General features: G+C 48.7%; 1 protein-coding gene across 5 annotated transcripts in view; it reads left to right on the top strand.

Moving 5' to 3' along the window:
- The window catches only part of INSR (insulin receptor), a 189,195-nt gene that overhangs the window by 129,219 nt on the left and 41,871 nt on the right, over window positions 1-18,105 (top strand). For all 5 annotated transcript variants that reach the window (XM_025368441.1, XM_025368438.1, XM_025368440.1 and 2 more), the window contains 3 exons: window positions 1,980-2,106; window positions 3,978-4,228; window positions 8,538-8,705. In XM_025368441.1, coding sequence (XP_025224226.1) covers window positions 1,980-2,106; window positions 3,978-4,228; window positions 8,538-8,705 — 546 coding nt within the window. The remainder of the gene's footprint in view (window positions 1-1,979; window positions 2,107-3,977; window positions 4,229-8,537; window positions 8,706-18,105) is intronic.

The following is an 18,105-nucleotide window of genomic DNA, read 5'->3' as shown; positions in this document are numbered from 1 at the left end:
CGCTGTACAGCCCTGTTCCTAACAGGCCATGGAGCATACTGGTCTGTGGCCCAGGGGCTGGGGACCCCTGCTGTAAGTGGTCCACAAACCAGATAATGTGGCTGTCCTCTCTCATCCATCACAGTGGCCCCCCGGGGGTGTTATTTCCCTCTAGCAACCCATTGTGTGATAGGCTTTCTTACTGAGGGCAGATTCTGCACATTTATTAATATTATCACTATGCTTACTGCATGCAATATAGTACCTGATACGGGGTGAAGTCATACAAGCACTGAATGAATGATGGATGAATGAATGACATCTTCTTATATGTGTATCAGGCTGATGCTGAAGAGTTCAGAGTTGAGTAAAATACCTATGTCAGTCTGCATGTCCTGTGAAGTGACTGCCAAGTTGAAGTTTAGGAGTGCAGAAAATGTATAGAGGGTAATACCCATGAAATGTGAAAGAGAGGAAGAGCTTCCTTTTTTTTTTTTGAGACAGAGTCTTGCTCTGTCACCCAGGCTGGAGTGCAGTGGTGCGATCTTGGCTCACTGCAGCCTTCTCCTCCTGGATTCAAGTAATTCTCTCGCCTCAGCCTCCAGAGTAGCTGGGACTATAGGCACGTGCCACCATGCCCGACTAATTTCTTTTGTATTTTTAGTAGAGACAGGGTTTTGCCATGTTGGCCAGGGTGGTCTTGAATCCTGACCTCATTTGATCCTCCCGCCTCGGCCTCCCAAAGTGCTGGGATTACAGGTGTGAGCCACCACGCCCAGCCATGAAGAGCCTTTTGACAATAGCGTGGGTCTGACCTCTGTGAACAGAGAGCAGGAAGGAAGGAGGATAGGGCTGGGAGAGCCTCAGACAGTGGTGCATCCCTGAGTCTTGTCCAAACCCAGAAAGAGCTCAAGGCCATGGTTGTCTGCAGGGAAGTTCTGCATTGCAATGGGACGGCCAGGCATCCCCCGAGCTCAGTCACAGGTGGGGGATGTCCAGGGAGAGTCAGGTCTTGGCTAGAATGCTGTAGCGGGTCCTGTGGTTTCTGCAGCTGCAGGCTGCCTGCTGACTGCACTTCCCCGACAGATTCTGAGCAGTGAGCTGCCAGGGGCTTCTGTGACACCTCCATGGGGAGTTAGCTACTTATGTCAAAATGTAGTGCAAGGGCCGGGCATGGTGGCTCACGCCTGTAATCCCAACCCTTGGGGAGGCCGAGGCGGGCAGATCACTTGAGGTCAGGAGTTCGAGAGCAGCCTGGCCAATGTGGTGAAACCCCATCTCTACTAAAAAAATATACAAAAACTAGCTGGCTGCAGTGGTGGGTGCCTGTAATCCCAGCTACTTGAGAGGTTGAGGCATGAGAATTGCTTAAACCCGGTAGGCGGAGGTTACAGTGAGCAGATATCGTGCCACTGCACTCCAGCCTTGGCAACAGAGCAAGACTCTGTCTCAAAAAAAAAAAAAAAAAAAAAAAAATAGTACAAGAAGAGAGAACGAGGTTGGGGTGAGGTTTAGGAGAGGGTAGAGAATTACTTAGATGCGTCTCTCCAATGTCTAATGGTCTGCAGGCTCTCTAAACTCACTTGGCATGGGTTTATTTGCACTGGAGTTGCACCTCCTTCCAGGTCAGTCTTAGAAGTCCACGTGTGAGACAACATTGTGTCAGGACAAACATCATCCTTGGAAAATCCCTTCCTCCAATAACTGTTGGCCGGTTGTCCTTCTCGCGCGGGCACAGATCGCCCTTATTCAGTTGAGTGTCTGGCTGAGTCAAGTCATTGGCTTACGTGAGCGTGAGCGGCCAAGTTGCAAAACCGTTTCTTGCTTTTGAATCTCCCCCCATTCATACTCAGCCAGGCACATGGGGAGGAGACCCTTAGGGGAATAGCAGCTGGACCTCTCCCTTCTCACAGTCCCTCCAGGAAGTGTGGGGGTCCCAGGCTTCGGTCTGAAACTACACTGAAATAGCTTGGTTTTGCCTTTTGTTTTAACTTTTCCAGGTGAAAATGAGTTACTTAAATTTTCTTACATTCGGACATCTTTCGATAAGATCTTGCTGAGATGGGAGCCGTACTGGCCCCCCGACTTCCGAGACCTCCTGGGGTTCATGCTGTTCTACAAAGAGGCGTAAGTGGAAGAGTTAGACCTTGCAGAGGCGAGGGCCGGCTGGCTCTGTACTTGCCTCGTTTGTGCCCCAATCTGCCCCTCTCGGGTTCCTCTCTATCTCCCTCCTCCTCCTGGAATAAATACCTTAGGTTCCTTTTTACAATCTCACCGGTCAATGGTGTGCAAAGTCAATAATGTCTGCTTTTATCAAATGCCGAAAATGGAAGCGGGCAGCTTTCCCGTAGAAGCCCAGACTGGCCAGTTTCCTGGGGCAATATTCCATTTTGCCTTGCCTGTGTATGTCTCATCAGATATCCTTTGTAGTCAGGAGCTCAGTCTACTGAGCGCATGTTATCAAATGTATTGCTTATCTATTTTTCATTTTTTTCCCAACTTTTTTTTTTTTTTTTTTTTTTTTGAGACGGGGTCTTGCTCTATCGCCCAGGCTGCAGTGCAGTGGCACGATCTTGGCTCACTGCAACCTCTGCCTCCCAGGTTCAAGCAATTCTCCTGCCTCAGTCTCTTGAGTAGCTGGGATTATAGGCATGTACCACCACACCCAGCTAATTTGTGTATTTTTGGTAGAGATGTGTTTCACCATGTTGGTCAGGCTGGTCTCAAACTCCTGACCTCAGGTGATCCGCCCACCTTGGCCTCCCAAAGTGCTGGGATTACAGGCATGAGCCACCACACGTGGCCAGTGTAATATTAATAATAGTTCTAGCCCCCAAGATTGATCTTGTGCCTTGCTGAGAACTTAGACACAGTCTAATCTTATCAATAACTTGTGAGGAAATTCCTGCTATTATTATTATTACAGATTGAGTATCCCTAATCTGAAAATCTGAAATCTGTAATGCTCCAAAATCCAAAGCTTTTTGAGGGCCGACGTGATACTCAACGGAAAAGCTCATTGGAGCATTTCAGATTTCAGATTTTGAGATTCGAGATGCTGAACCAGTACAATGCAAATTAACTAGTAAAATGCAAATATTTCAAAACCCAAAAATATCCAAAATCCAAAACACTTCTGGTCCCAATCATTTATTTATTTATTTATTTTTAGACAGAGTCTCGCTCTGTCACCCAGGCTGAAGTGCAGTGGTGCGATCTCGGTTCATTGCAACATCTGCTCCCGAGTTCAAGCGATTCTCTTGCCTCAGCTTCCAGAGCAGCTGGGATTACAGGCATGCAGCACCACGCCTTGCTAATTTTTGTAGTTTTAGTAGAGATGAGGTTTCGCCATGTTGGCCAGGCTGGTCTTGAACTCCTGGCCTCAAATGATCCACCCACCTCAGCCTCCCAAAGTGCTGGGATTACAGGCGTGAGCCACCATGCCTGGCCAAATCCCAAGTATTTTGAATAAGGGATGCCCAAGCTGTGTTTTTTTTCATTGAGATGTCAGGGTTGGCGGTTTCTTTCTCTTCGGCTGTTCCCGAGTTATTTTTTCTTGCGGCATAAGATTGTTGGGTGAGTAAGATGTGACCCTACAGGATGTAACTTCCCAGGCCTCACCTGCACGGTGCTCAATGTGACGGTCTTTTATTTTATTTTTTTCTTTTTTTTTGGGATGAAGTCTCGCTCTGTTGCCCAGGCTGGGTGCAGTGGCCGGATCTCAGCTCACTGCAAGCTCTCAGCTCACGCCATTCTCCTGCCTCAGCCTCCCGAGTAGCTGGGACTACAGGCGCCTGCCACCTTGCCCGGCTAGTTTTTTGTATTTTTTAGTAGAGACGGGCTTTCACCGTGTTAGCCAGGATGGTCTTGATCTCCTGACCTCGTGATCCGCCCATCTCGGCCTCCCAAAGTGCTGGGATTACAGGCTTGAGCCACTGCGCCCGGCCGTAATGTGATGGTCTTATAAAGGTAACCGCCTTGCTGTTTTGTCTTGAAAGCCCTTACCAGAATGTGACGGAGTTTGACGGGCAGGATGCGTGTGGTTCCAACAGTTGGACGGTGGTAGACATTGACCCGCCCCTGAGGTCCAACGACCCCAAATCACAGAACCACCCAGGATGGCTAATGCGGGGTCTCAAGCCCTGGACCCAGTATGCCATCTTTGTGAAGACCCTGGTCACCTTTTCGGATGAACGCCGGACCTACGGAGCCAAGAGCGACATCATTTATGTCCAGACAGATGCCACCAGTGAGTGTGTCTTGGGAATGTGAATTTGTCTATGAATCAGACCTCTGGCTTTTAACAGGCTGATGCAGCAAGGTTGTATAAAATGCTCCTTGATACGGTTATTACCTTTTTTTTTTTTTTTTTGGAGACAGGGTCTTACTTTGTCACCCAGGCTGGAGTGCAGTGCAGTGGCGTGTTCATGGCTCACTGCAGCCTCAAACTCCCAGGCTCAAGCAATCCTCCTGCCTCAGCCTCCTACGTAGAAGGAATTACCAGAGTATACCACTATGTGTGGCTATTTTTTTTTTGAGACAAAGTCTGGCTTCGTCACCTGGACTGGAGTGCAACGGCACGATCTTGGCTCACTGCAACCTCTGCCTCCCGGGTTCAAGTAATTCTCCCATCTCAGCCTCCTGAGTAGCTGGGACTACAGGCATGCACCACCACAGCCAGCTAATTTTTGTATTTTTTGTGGAGACAGAATGTTGCTTTTTTACCCAGGCTGGTCTTGAACCCCTGGCCTCAAGTGATCCTCCTGCCTTGGCCTCCCAAAGTCCTGCGATTAGAAGTGTGAGCCACCTCACCCAGTCAGTTATTGGCTTTTAAAGGAGCTGAGTATTGAGGTTTATAGTTTTAGATGAGGTAGTAGCAACAAGCCACTTGATGGGAATATTTATATTTTTCATCCTATTATGAAAAATTTTCAAATATTCACAACATAGAAAGAACGACAGCCCCACAGGCAGCTGCCTCCCAACTTCAACCTTTGGTCATTTTTGTTTCATCTCGATGTCTTTTCCCTCTTCCCACTTGTTACTTCTTTTGGTTTTGTTTTGTTTGTTTGTTTGTTTGTTTTGGCCTGGAGTATTTCATAGCAATTTAATTATGTTTTGTTTGTTTGTTGGAGATGGAGTCTCACTCTGTCACCCAGGCTGGAGTGCAGTGGCGCTATCTGGACTCACTGCAGCCTCCACCTCCCAGGTTCAAGTGATTATCCTGCCTCAGTCTCCCAAGTAGCTGGAATAATGGGTGTGCACCACCATGCTTGGCTAAATTTTTGTTTTGTTTTGTTTTGTTTTTTGAGACAGAGTCTCACTCTGTTGCCCAGGCTGGAGTGCAGTGGTGTGATCTCAGCTCACTGCAATCTCCCTGTCCCGGTTCAAGTGATTCTCCTGCTTCAGCCCCCCAAGTAGCTGCAACTACCAGGCACGCCACCCATGCCCAGCTAGTTTTTGTATTTTTAGTAGAGACGGGTTTCACCATGTTGACCAGGATGGTATCGATCTCTTGACCTGCAATCCGCCCACCTTGGTGGGATTACAGGCGTGAGCCACCACGTCAACTTTTGTTTTGTTTTGTTTTGTTTTGTTTTGTTTTGTTTTCGAGACTGAGTTTCGCTCTTGTTGCCTAGACTGGAGTGCAATGGCGCTATCTCAGCTCACTGCAACCTCTGCCTCCTGGGTTCAGGCAATTCTCCTGCCTCAGCCTCCTGAGTAGCTGGGATTACAGGCATGCGCCACCATGCTTGGCTAATTTTGTTTTGTTTTTTTTTTTTTTTGTAGAGACAAGCTTTCTCCATGTTGGTCAAGCTGGTCTCAAACTCCCGATCTCAGGTGATCCGCCCGCCTTGGCCTCCCAAAGTGCTGGGATTACAGGCGTGAGACACCATGTCCAGCCATTTTTGTATTTTTAATAGAGACAGGGCTTCACCATATTGGCCAGGCTGCTCTGGAACTCCTGACCTCAAATGATCCGCCCACCTTGGCCTCCCAAAGTACTGGGATTACAGGCGTGAGCCACTGGGCCCAGCCGAATTATATTTTTGTAAAACCTAAGTGCTTCTCTTACAGCAGTAGTTCCCAAATGGGGTTAACTGCTCTTCCAGGGAACAGTTGCCAATCAATGTCTGGAGACATTTTTGGTTGTCACAGCTGTGGAGATGAAACCACTGGCATTTCGTGGGTGGAAGCCAGAGAGGCTGTTTCATGTCCTGCAACACACAGGATGCACCCTCCATCATGACAAAGAATTATCCAGCCCCAAAAGCCAATAGTGCTGAGGATGAGAAACCCCGTCCTATAGGCTCAAAATCAGCTTTTTTTTTTTAGACAGAGTGTTGCTCTGTCGCCCAGGCTGGAGTGCAGTGGCGCAATCTCGGCTCACTGCAAGCTCCAACTCCCGAGTTCACGCCATTCTCCTGCCTCAGTCTCTCGAGTAGCTGGGACTACAGGCGCCTGCCACCATGCCCGGCTAAGTTTTTGTATTTTCAGTAGAGACGGGGTTTCACTGTAGTCTTGATCTCCTGACCTCATGATCCGCCCGCCTTGGCCTCCCAAAGTGCTGGGATTACAGGCGTGAGCCACCGCGCCCAGCCCTTTTTTTTTTTTCAACGGAGTTTCGCTCTTGTCTCGCAGGCTGGAGTTCAATGGCGCGTTCTCGGCTCACTGCAACCTCCGCCCCCTGGGTTCAAGATTCTCATGCCTCAGCCTCCCAGGAAGCTGAGATTACAGGCGTCCACCACCATGTCCAGCTAATTTTTGGTTTTTTTTTAGTAGAGACACGGTTTCACCATGTTGGCCAGGTGTGGTCTCAAACTCCTGATCTCAGGTGATTCAGGTGATTTGGCCACCTGAAGTGCTGGGATTACAGGCATGAGCCACCGTGCCTGGCCTCGAATTCAAACTGTATAAATCACCCTATCTTCTTCAGTTAATCCCCTCTCATCCTATATCTTTCAGTGATACCAAAAGACAGTTTTCAGAAACGTCTAGCTCCCAGGTGTTTGGACTCCTTCCCCACCCCCAGCTCCCTCGGCCACCTCTGTTACTTTGGGTTTTTTGGGTTTTGTTTGGTTGGTTGGTTTTTTGTTTTTTTTTTTCTTTCTTTCTTTGAGAAAGGATCTTGTTCTGTCGCCCAGGCTGGAGTGCAGTCGTGCAATCACAGCTCACACTGCAGCATCAGCCTCCTGAGTTCCAGCGATCCTCCCATCTCAGCATCCCAACTAGCTGGGACCACAGGCGTGCTTCCTCATGCCTGGCTGATTTTTATGCTTTTTAGTAGAGACAGGGTCTTGCTATGTGACCCAGGCTGGTCTCAAACTCCTGAGCTCAAGCAATCCTCCCGCCTCAGCCTCCCAAAGTGCTGGGATTACAGGTATGAGCCACTCTGTCAGCCACCTCCGTTCTTCAGGGGAAGGTTTTGTAGACTGAATGCCAGGTCGTTGACACGATCCAGTGGCTTCAAGTCTGCCCCATGACTGGGTTCAATTAGGGACAGATGTTAATCGGAAAAATGTGAGTTTATTGGTCTCTTCCCACTATCCTCTCTTTCCTCAGCGGCATCTACCCAGAGCCCAGAACAGAGAGAGTTTAGCTCATAGTCAGAGAGCGTTAGTGTTTGTTGCAGAAAAGGATAAATGAATGCTCACATAATCTGGGATGTGAATGGGCTACCGCTTGGTATCCCATGCCCTGATTGGATGAGGATTCCCTGTATGTCTCCAGTTTTCTCCGATGTTAAAGAACACTGCAGCGGCCGGACACGGTGGCTTACACCTGTAATCCCAGCACTTTGGGAGGCCAAAGCAGGCGGATCACCTGAGGTCGGGAGTTCGAGACCAGCCTGGCTAACATGCCAAAACCCCATCTCTACCAAAACTACAAAAATTAGCCAGGCATGGTGGCGGGTGCCTGTAATCCCAGCTACTCAGGAGGCTGAGACAGGAGAATGGCTTGAACCCAGGAGGTGGAGGTTGCAGTGAGCCGAGATCATGCCACTGCACTCCAGCCTGGGTCACAGAGCAAGACTCTGTCTCAAACAAAGCAAAACAAACAAAAAACAGAAACCAAAACCGAAACAAACAAAAACAAAACAATACAAACAAAATAAAACAGACAAAACAAAAAACATAACAAAAACAAAACAAAAACACTGCAGCAAACATCCTTATAATGTCTTTTTTTTTTTTTTTTTTGGAGATAGAGTCTCACTCTGTCGCGAGGCTGGAGTGCAGTGGCACAATCTCGGCTCGCTGCAACCTCTACCTCCCGGGTTCAAGCCATTCTCCTGCCTCAGCCTCCCGAGTAGCTGGGACTACAGGTGTACACCACCACGCCTGGCTAATTTTTTTTTAACTTTTAATAGACACGGAGTTTCACCATGTTGGCCAGGATGGTCTCTATCTCCTGACCTCGTGATCTGCCCACCTTGGTCGCCCAAAGTGTTGTGATGCATGCCCTCATGATGTCTTTAGTGTGTCCCCCGCATCCGTCCACCAGCTTTTTGTGCACACTCTTTCTCACAATGGACCCATTTCCTTTCTCTTTGGCAGACCCCTCCGTGCCCCTGGATCCAATCTCAGTGTCTAACTCATCATCCCAGATTATTTTGAAGTGGAAACCGCCCTCCGACCCCAATGGCAACATCACCCACTACCTGGTTTTCTGGGAGAGGCAGGCGGAAGACAGTGAGCTGTTCGAGCTGGATTATTGCCTCAAAGGTGAGTGGGGGCAGCTGTGCTGGGATGGGTGGGGTTTGCCCACATGTAACTGATGCACTTTGCCTCACCTCTAGCGAAGCAGCCATCCCTTCCCGTGTCTCAGTGTCGGGAGCCACACACACACACTCCGTTCGATCTCATACGAAAACATACATACATGTTTTTATCTATTTATTTATTTACTTTATTTATTTACTTTTTTGAGATGGAGTTTCACTCTTGTTGCCCAGGCTGGAGTGCAATGGCGCGATCTTGGCTCATCGCAACCTCCGCCTCCCGGGTTCAAGCGATTCTCCTGCTTCAGCCTCCCGAGTAGCTGGGATTACAGGCACCTGCCACCTCGCCCGGCTAATTTTGTATTTTTAGTAGAGATGGGGTTTTCTCCATGTTGGTCAGGCTGGTCTCGAACTCCTGATCTCAGGTGACTGCAGGTGATCCACCCGCCTTGGCCTCCCAAAGTGCTGGGATTACAGGCATGAGTCACCACACCCGGCCTATTTTTTTTTTTTTTTTTTGAGACAGGGTCTCACTCTGTCACCCAGGCTGGAGTGCAGTGGTGCAATCTCGGCTCACTGCAACTTGCACCTCCCAGGCGCAAGCGATTCTCCTGCCTCAGGCTCCTGAGTAGCTGGGACTACAGGCGCCTGCCACCACACCCGGCTAATTTTTGCATTTTTAGTAGAGATAGGGTTTTACCGTGTTGGCCAGGCTGGTCTTGAACTCCTGACCTCAAATGATCTACCCGCCTCGGCCTCCCAAAGTGCTGGGATTACAGGCATGAGCCACCGTGCCCAGCCCTGGCTAAGTTTTAAACTTCTTTTTGTAGAGATGGTGTCTCCTTATATTGCTCAGTCTGGTCTCAAACTCCCGGCTTCAAGCAATTAACCTGCCTCAGCCTCCCAAAGTGCTAGGATTATAGGCATGAGCCACTATGGCTTATACATACACTTTTTTTTTTTTTTTTTTTTCTGAGATGGAGTCTCGTTCTGTCACCCAGGCTGGAGTGCAGTGGTGTGATCTTGGCTCACTGCAACCTCCGCCTCCCGGGTTCACGCCATTCTTCTGCCTCAGCCTCCCGAGTAGCTGGGACTACAGGCGCCCGCCACCACACCCAGCTAATTTTTTGTATTTGTAGTAGAGACGAGGTTTCACCCCATTAGCCAGGTTGGTCTCAATCTCCTGACCTTGTGATCCGCCCGCCTCGGCCTCCCAAAGTGCTGGGATTATAGGCGTGAGCCACCATGCCCAGCCTACATACACATTTTTAAACATCATAACACAAGCATACACTCTGAAGATTTGTGTCAAAACCAGATTTTCCACATGTCTTGGCACCATTTCCCTCTGGGATTTTCTCCTCTTCCCTCTCCTTCGTTCTCCCTCCCTGTCTTCCTTGTCCTCTTCATCCCTCCTCACACTGATCGGGATGCAGCTGTGTTAACCCATGCAAGGCTTCCGTGCAAAGCTAGAAACACAACTCATGGTTATTGACAAAGTCAGGGAAGGATTTTGGCCCCACTGAGATCCCTTAGTTGTAAGGATCGAAGGCAGCAAAAATCGATTATCTCCTATCTCCCACCCCACACTGTCAATTAAAAATGTCCACCAGGCGGCCGGGCGCGGTGGCTCAAGCCTGTAATCCCAGCACTTTGGGAGGCCGAGGCGGGTGGATCACGAGGTCAGGAGATCAAGACCATCCTGGCTAACATGGTGAAACCCCGTCTCTACTAAAAATACAAAAAACTAGCCGGGCGAGGTGGCGGGCGCCTGTAGTCCCAGCTACTCGGGAGGCTGAGGCGGGAGAATGGCGTGAACCCGGGAGGTGGAGCTTGCAGTGAGCCGAGATCGCGCCACTGCACTCCAGCCTGGGTGACAGAGCGAGACTCCGTCTCAAAAAAAAAAAAAAAAAAAAAAAAAATGTCCACCAGGCTTGGCACTCATGCCTGTAATCCCAGCACATTGGGAGGCCAAGGTGGGAGGATCACTGGAGGCCAGGACTTTGAGACCAGCCTGAGCAACATAGCAAGATCCCATCTCTACAAAAATTTTTAAACAATGGTGGTGTACACCTGCAGTCCCAGTTACTCGGGAGGCCCAGGTGGCAGGATCTCTTGAGCCCAGGAGTTCAAGTCTGCAGTGAGCTATGATTATTCCACTGCACTCCAGCCTGAGTGACAGAGCAAGACCCTGTCTCCATAAAAAAAAAAAAAAAAAAAAATTTAAAATTAAAAAAATACGAATGACATTAAGTGCATTCACAATGTTGTGTAATCATTTTATTGTATAAAAATTATATTTATAAATATAACATAAATAATTACATAAATAATTTTTATTATAAAACTTAATGACAAATTTTTCAGTCTTAATCTTGTTACTTAATGGACTGCCGTCCATCTGAAGGAAAATGGATTAATATTTAAAGTCTCAAACTAGCGTGTATACATTAGTTTTAAATTATTATTATTATTATTTTTTTTTTTTTGAGACGGAGTCTTACTCTGTCACCCAGGCTGGAGTGCAGTGGCTTGATCTCAGCTCACAGCAACCTCCACCTGCCGGGTTCAAGCAATTCTTGTGCCTCAGCTTCCTGAATAGCTGGGATTACAGGTGCTGCCACTACACCCAGCTAATTTTTTTGTTTTTAGTAGAGACAGGGTTTCATCATGTTGGCCAGGGTGGTCTTGAACGCCTGACCTCAAATGATCCACCCGCCTCAGCCTCCCAAAGTGCTGGGATTACAGGCGTGAGCCACTGCACCCGGCCCTAAAATTATTTTAACATTGGGTTTTTTAAAAACCCATCAAACCGGAGAAGGATCTGTCACTTTTTTCTTTTTCTTTTTTAAGATGGGGTCTCACTCTGTTGTCCAGGCTGGAGTACAGTGGCACAATCATAGCTCACTACAGCCTTGAACTCCTGGGCTCAAACGATCTTCCCACCTCAGCCTCCTGAGTAGCTGGACTACTCAGAACTATAGGCCTGAGACACTACACCTGGCTAATTGTTTAAAATAATTTTTTAGGCTGGGCGCAGTGACTCATACATGTAATCCCAGCACTTTGGGAGGCCGAGGTGGGCAGACCACCAGGGGTCAGGACTTCGAGACCAGCCTGGCCAACATGGCAAAACCCCGTCTCTACTCAAAATACAAAAAGTAGCCGGGCATGGTGGCAGGCGCCTGTAATCCCAGCTACTCAGGAGGTTGAGGCAGGAGAATTGCTTGAACCCGGAAGGCAGAGGTTGCAATGAGCTGAGATCGCACCACTGCACTCCAGCCTGGGCAACAAAAGTGAAACTCCATCTGAGAAAAAATATATAATAATAATAATAATGTTTTAGAGGTGGGGATCTTGATATGTTGCCCAGGCTGGTCTCGAACTCCTGACCACAAGCGATCCTCCTGCCTCAGCCTCCCAAAGTGCTGGGATTACAGGCATGAGCCACTGCACTGGGCCCATTTTTCTCTTTCGTGTTGGTTTCCTTGTGTGTCTTGATATCTTTTTCTTGAGATATTTTCTGTTAGTGATATTCTCAGTCCACGACCCTGGAGGAGAAGGCCAGGGGGCCGCTGGCGAGTGAGGTGTGGCTGCGGCCGGGAGCTCAACATTTGCTCTTGGCTCCGGCCCTGACCTGCTGAAGGGTTTTGGCCACGTTCCCAAGCAAGTCACCGTCTGCCTCCTTTTTGGGAGAAGGGGCGGGAGGACAGATGATCTCTGGGAGCTGTCCCAGCTCTAAGCTCATATGCTATATGTGTGTGTGTGACATCATCCCCGCCTGAACCGAGGGTTGCAAACGTGATTTATCTCCGTCGATGCTTTATATAACTCCAGGGTCAGTCCAGTCATCAGCTCAGCTCTAAGCTGTTGGCCCTACATTCAAGTAACCAGAACCACCCGTGAGAGCTGCCACCAGCAATGTCACTCAAAGCTTTCTTTCTTTCTTTTTTTTTTTTTTTCCAATTCTGAAAGTCTAAATCTCTAATTACCAAGGGACCATTTAAACATGGTTTTATTTGTAATTGTCGCAAAGTTAATATCATTAAAAGGAAACTCACTAAGGACAAATTCTGTGTGATTTCATTCCTAGGAGGTCCCTAGAGTCCTCAGATTCTTAGAGACAAAAAGTAGAATGGGGAGTGCCAGGGACTGGGGAGGGGACGGGTTGGGGACAGAGTTTTAGTTTGGGAAGATGAGAAAGTTCCGGAGTTGATGGTGGTGATGATTGCACAACACTGTGAATGCGCTTGATACCACAGAACTGTGCACTTAAAATGGTTGAGATTTACCGGGCACAGTGGCTCACGCCTGTAATCCCAGCACATTGGGAGGCCGAAGTGGGTGGATCACTTTGGGGCCAGGAGTTCGAGACCAGCCTGGGCAACATGGCGAAATCCCATCTCTACTAAAAATAGAGAAATTAGCGGCTGGGCGCAGTGGCTCACGCCTGTAATCCCAGCACTTTGGGAGGCCGAGGCGGGTGGATCACGAGGTCAGGAGATCGAGACCATCTTGGTTAACATGGCGAAACCCCGTCTCTACTAAAAATACAAAAAATTAGCCAGGTGTGGTGACGGGTGCCTGTAGTCCCAGCTACTCGGGAGGCTGAGGCGGGAGAATGGCGTGAACCCGGGAGGCGGAACTTGCAGTGAGCCGAGATCACGCCATTGCACTCTAGCCTGGCAACAGAATGAGACTCCATCTTAAAAAAAAAAAAAAAAAGATTGAGATGATAAATTGGTAAATTTTATGTGACGTTTATTTTTCCACAATTTAATACACACACACACACAAATAAATAAACTTACAAACCCTTCCTGTTAATATCACTAGTGTATGTGCTGTTATTGTAAAATAGACATCACATACAATTTTTTATTGTAACTGTGTTTAAGAGCAGTTTCGCTGCATCAAGTGCGTTGCTGTGGTTGTGCGACCATCACCACCATCATCTCCAGAACTTTCTCAACTTCCCAAACTGAAACTGTCCCCATGAAACACTCACTCCCGTTCTCCCTCCCCCAGCCCCAGCACCCACCATCCTCCTTTCTGTCTTTGTGAATCTGATGACGATAGAGACTTCATTATGCTTAATTTTTCTTTCTTTCTTTCTTTTTTATTTTGAGAGGGGGTCTCGCTCTGTCGCCCAGGCTGGAGTGCAGTGGCACAATCTTGGCCCACTGCAAGCTCTGCCTCCTGGGTTCACGCCATTCTCCCACCTCAGCCTCCCGAGTAGCTGGGCCCTACAGGCACCTGCCACCACGCCCGGCTAATTTTTTGTATTTTTTGGTAGAAACGGGGTTTCACCGTGTTAGCCAGGATGGTCTCGATCTCCTGACCTCGTGATTGCCTCGGTCTCCCAAAGTGCTGGGATTACAGGCATGAGCCACCGCACCTGGCCCATTGTGCTTCATTTTTCTAATCTCAGAAAAACCACAGTGTACCAGGTTTCCTGCAGTGGATTCTAGGAAGAGGTAGCAGGTATCAGGAATGATACCTGTGCCTGAACAAATATCCCTTCCTCTCCAAATAATAATAATAATAATAATAAAAATAATAATAATACCAGGAGCTTCCCTTATTCAGGCAGTTCTACATTTTTTTTTTTTCCATCTGTATTGCTGTAACTAGCTCCCATCAGAGTTAACCCAGGCAGGTTATTCCATGTCTATTTATAAACGTAAGATGTATTTTCCAGTCTCTCGTAGGCTTTTAAAGCTGTATAAATACTTGGGTTTCCGAGTCTATCCTCACCATTCACAGGAAGGTACTTGATACACGATTTAGAGCTTACTGTCTATCCTGGAGGCATTAAGGGGAGGACAGAACAATGGAATTTCCTTTGCTCAGCAGTCACCAGGCACCAAGCAAGGTGGCAGCAGGGGAGGTGACTCTCCAGGGACTGTTGCAGATTTTGCTTGTAAAGAGCTGTATCCGTCCATATTAGTGGCTGTACCGGAGGCGTAATTGTGTGGGTCACAAGAACCCTGGAATTTGACTTCAGGGGTTAAGACATGACCAGTTGCGGTACTTAAGTATTGTAGGCTGTGTGCGGTGGCTCATGCCTCTAATCCCAGCACTTTGGGAGGCCGAGGCGGGCAGATTGTTTGAGCTCAGGAGTTTGAGATCAGCCTGGCAAACATGACAAAACTCCGTCTCTACCAGATTAAAAAAAAAAAAAGAAAAAATTGGCCAGGCATAGTGGCTCACGCCTGTAATCCCAGCACTTTGGGAGGCCAAGGCAGGTGGATCACCTGCGGTCAGGAGTTCGAGACCAGCCTGGCCAACATGGCGAAACCCCATCTCTAATAAAAATACAAAAAAAATTAGCCAGGCGTCATGGTGCATGCCTGTAATCCCAGTTACCTGGGAGAGCTGAGACAGGAGAATCGCGTGAACCCGGGAGGCAGAGGTTGCAGTGAGCCAAGATTGCGCCACCGCACTACAGCCTGGGCGACAGAGCAAGACCCCATCTCAAAAAAAAGAAGAAGAAGAAGAAAAAAGAGAGAAATAGTATTGTATTTTTAGGACTGTTACCTTTATAAGCTACTGGTGTTCTTCATGTATGTATTTTTAAATTCCCTTTTCTGTGTGTATTTGAAAAATTCCTTCCTCTGTCTCCTCTCCTCTCATGCCTTTAGGTCAGGGTTTCCCCACCTTGTGTTTTAGATATCTGGTGTTGGATCATTCTCTGGGGTGGGGCTGTCCTGAGCATTGCAGGGTACTGAGCAGCATCCCTGGTCTCCACCCATTCCACGCTCCGGGAGGATACTGCAGCCAGGTCCTGACACCTAAAAATATCTCCAGATGTTGCCCAGTGTCCCTAGCGGGAGAGAAAATCGCCCCCTGGGTGAGAACCATTCGCTGATCAAGTCTGATTTCTGGACTCATGAATGGACCCCTTAGAATTCCATGTGGAGGCCCAGTGGTGACTCGGGCCTGTAATCCCAGCACTTTGGGAGGCCAAGGCGGGCTGATCACATGAGGTCAGGAGTTCCAGAACAGCCTGGCCAATATGACGAAAGCCTTCTCTACTAAAAATACAAAAAATTAGCCAGGCGTGGTGGCACACGCCTGTAGTCCCAGCTACTTGGGAGGCTGAGGCAGGAGAATGGCTTGAATCCAGGAGGTGGAGGCCTCACCAAGCCAAGATCGCGCCACTGCACTCCAGCCTGGGCGACAGAGCAAGGCTGTCTCAAAAAAAAAAAAAAAAGAATTACATATGGAATTCTACTCTGCCCTTCCATCTTATTTGTGTGGTTGATTAACTGATTGATTGATTGATTGATTCATTCATTCATGCAGCTGTGACCTGGCTCCTTCTCCTTCTCCTTCTTCTCCTTCTTCCTTTTTCTTCTTCTTCAATGTGATTTCACTCTGTTGCCCAGGCTGGAGTGCAGTGGCCCCATCTCAGCTCACTGCAGCCTCGACTTCCCAGGCTCAAGCAATCCTCCTACCTCAGCCTCCTGAGTAGCCAGGATTGCAGGCACACACCACCATGCCTGACTAATTTTTGTATTTTTTGGTAGAGATGGGGTATCATCATGTTGGCCAACCTCATATTGAACTCCTGGGCTCAAGTGATCCCCCCGCCTCAGCCTCCCAAAGTGCTGGGATTACAGGAGTGAGCCACCGCACCTGGCCAGACATTTTTTTTAATGTGCCAAGAAAATTCCTGTCCTGGGGCCTTTCCACTGGGTTTCTGCTATGTCTGAATTGCTTTACACCACAATATGTGGATGGTGCTTTCCTTTGCTGAATTCAGGATGTCTCAGCGGTGACTTTCTTTGAGACCCCTCCATGAAAATGGCACCCCCAGACACCCTCTGTCGTTTTAACCCAACATCTGACCTGTGACTGTGTATTTACTAGTTTATTGTAGACTGTAAGTCCATTGAAGACACAGGCATTGTCTGGTTACCTTATAATCTTCAGTCCTGTGATTATGGTGTCTGGCAGTCGTTGCTTTTGTGGTTTGTTTTTTTTTTTTTTTTTTTGAGACAGAGTCTTTCTCTGTCGCCCAGCTTGGAGTGCAGTGGCGCGATCTTGGCTCACTGCAAGCTCCGCCTCCAGGGTTCACGCCATTCTCCTGCCTCAGCCTCCCGAGTAGCTGGGACTATGGGCGCCCGCCACCTCACCCGGCTAATTTTTTGTTTGTTTGTTTGTTTGTTTGTTTTAGTAGAGACGGGGTTTCACCGTGTTAGCCAGGATGGTCTCGATCTCCTTACCTTGTGATCTGCCCCCATGGGCCTCCCAAAGTGCTGGGATTACAGGCGTGAGCCACTGCGCCCGGCCAGTCGTTGCTTTTTTTTGAGACAGAGTCTCGCTCTGTCACCCAGGCTGCAGTGCAGTGGCGCGATCTCGGCTCACCGCAACCTCCGCCTCCCGGGTTCAAGCGATTCTCCTCCCTCGGCCTCCTGAGTAGCTGGGATTACAGGCACGCACCACTACACCTGGCTAATTTTTGTATTTTTAGTAGAGACGGGGTTTTACCACATTGACCAGGCTGGTCTCGAACTCCTGACGTCAGGTGGTCTGCCTACCTCTGCCTCCCAAAGTGCTGGGATTACAGGTGTGATCTGCCCGGCCTGTTTTTATTGGTTATTTTACTTTATTTTTAGTAGAGACAGGGTTTCACCACATTGCCCAGGCTGGTCTTGAACTCCTGGGCTCAAGTGATCCTCACACCTCGGCTTCCAAAAGTGCCAGGATTACAGGTGTGAGCCACTATGTTCGGCTATATTTTTAATCTTTGAGACAGGGTTCTACTCTGTCACCCAGGCTGAAGTGTAGGGGCGCAATCGCGGCTCACTCCAGCCTCGGCCTCCTGGGCTCAAGCGATCCTCTCACGTCAGCCGTCCAAGTAGCTGGGACCACAGGCGTGAACCATAGTGTCTGGCTTTTTTCCAAAGCGGAACTTGAATCTAGGCTGTGTCTCAGCTCAGCCTCTCTGAGAAGGTGATCCCTCTTCACTATGTGTGTGTGTGTGTGTGGGGGTGTGTGTGTGTTTGTGGTGTGTGGCCTGGGTGTTTGTCGTGTGTGTGTGATTTGTGTGGTGTGTGTGGTGTGGGTATGTGTCGTGTGTGGTGTGTGTGTGATTTGTGTGGTGTGTGTGTGATTTGTGTGGTGTGTGTGATGTGTGGCATGGGTGTGTGGTGTGTGTGTGATTTGTGTGGTGTGTGTGGTGTGTGTGGTGTGGGTATGTGTCGTGTGTGGTGTGTGTGTGATTTGTGTGGTGTGTGGCATGGGTGTGTCGCGTGTGTGGTGTGTGGTGTGGATGTGTGTCGTGTGTGGTGTGTGTGTGATTTGTGTGGTGTGTGTGAGTGGTGGTGGGTGTGTGTGGTGGGTGTGTGGGGGGCTGTGTGGTGTGCGTAGTGTGTGGGGGGTGTGTGGTGTGTGTG

This window comes from Theropithecus gelada, chromosome 19 (assembly GCF_003255815.1).
Source record: "Theropithecus gelada isolate Dixy chromosome 19, Tgel_1.0, whole genome shotgun sequence".
NCBI lineage: Eukaryota > Metazoa > Chordata > Mammalia > Primates > Cercopithecidae > Theropithecus > Theropithecus gelada.
This window is presented reverse-complemented; position numbering and strand designations above follow the sequence as displayed.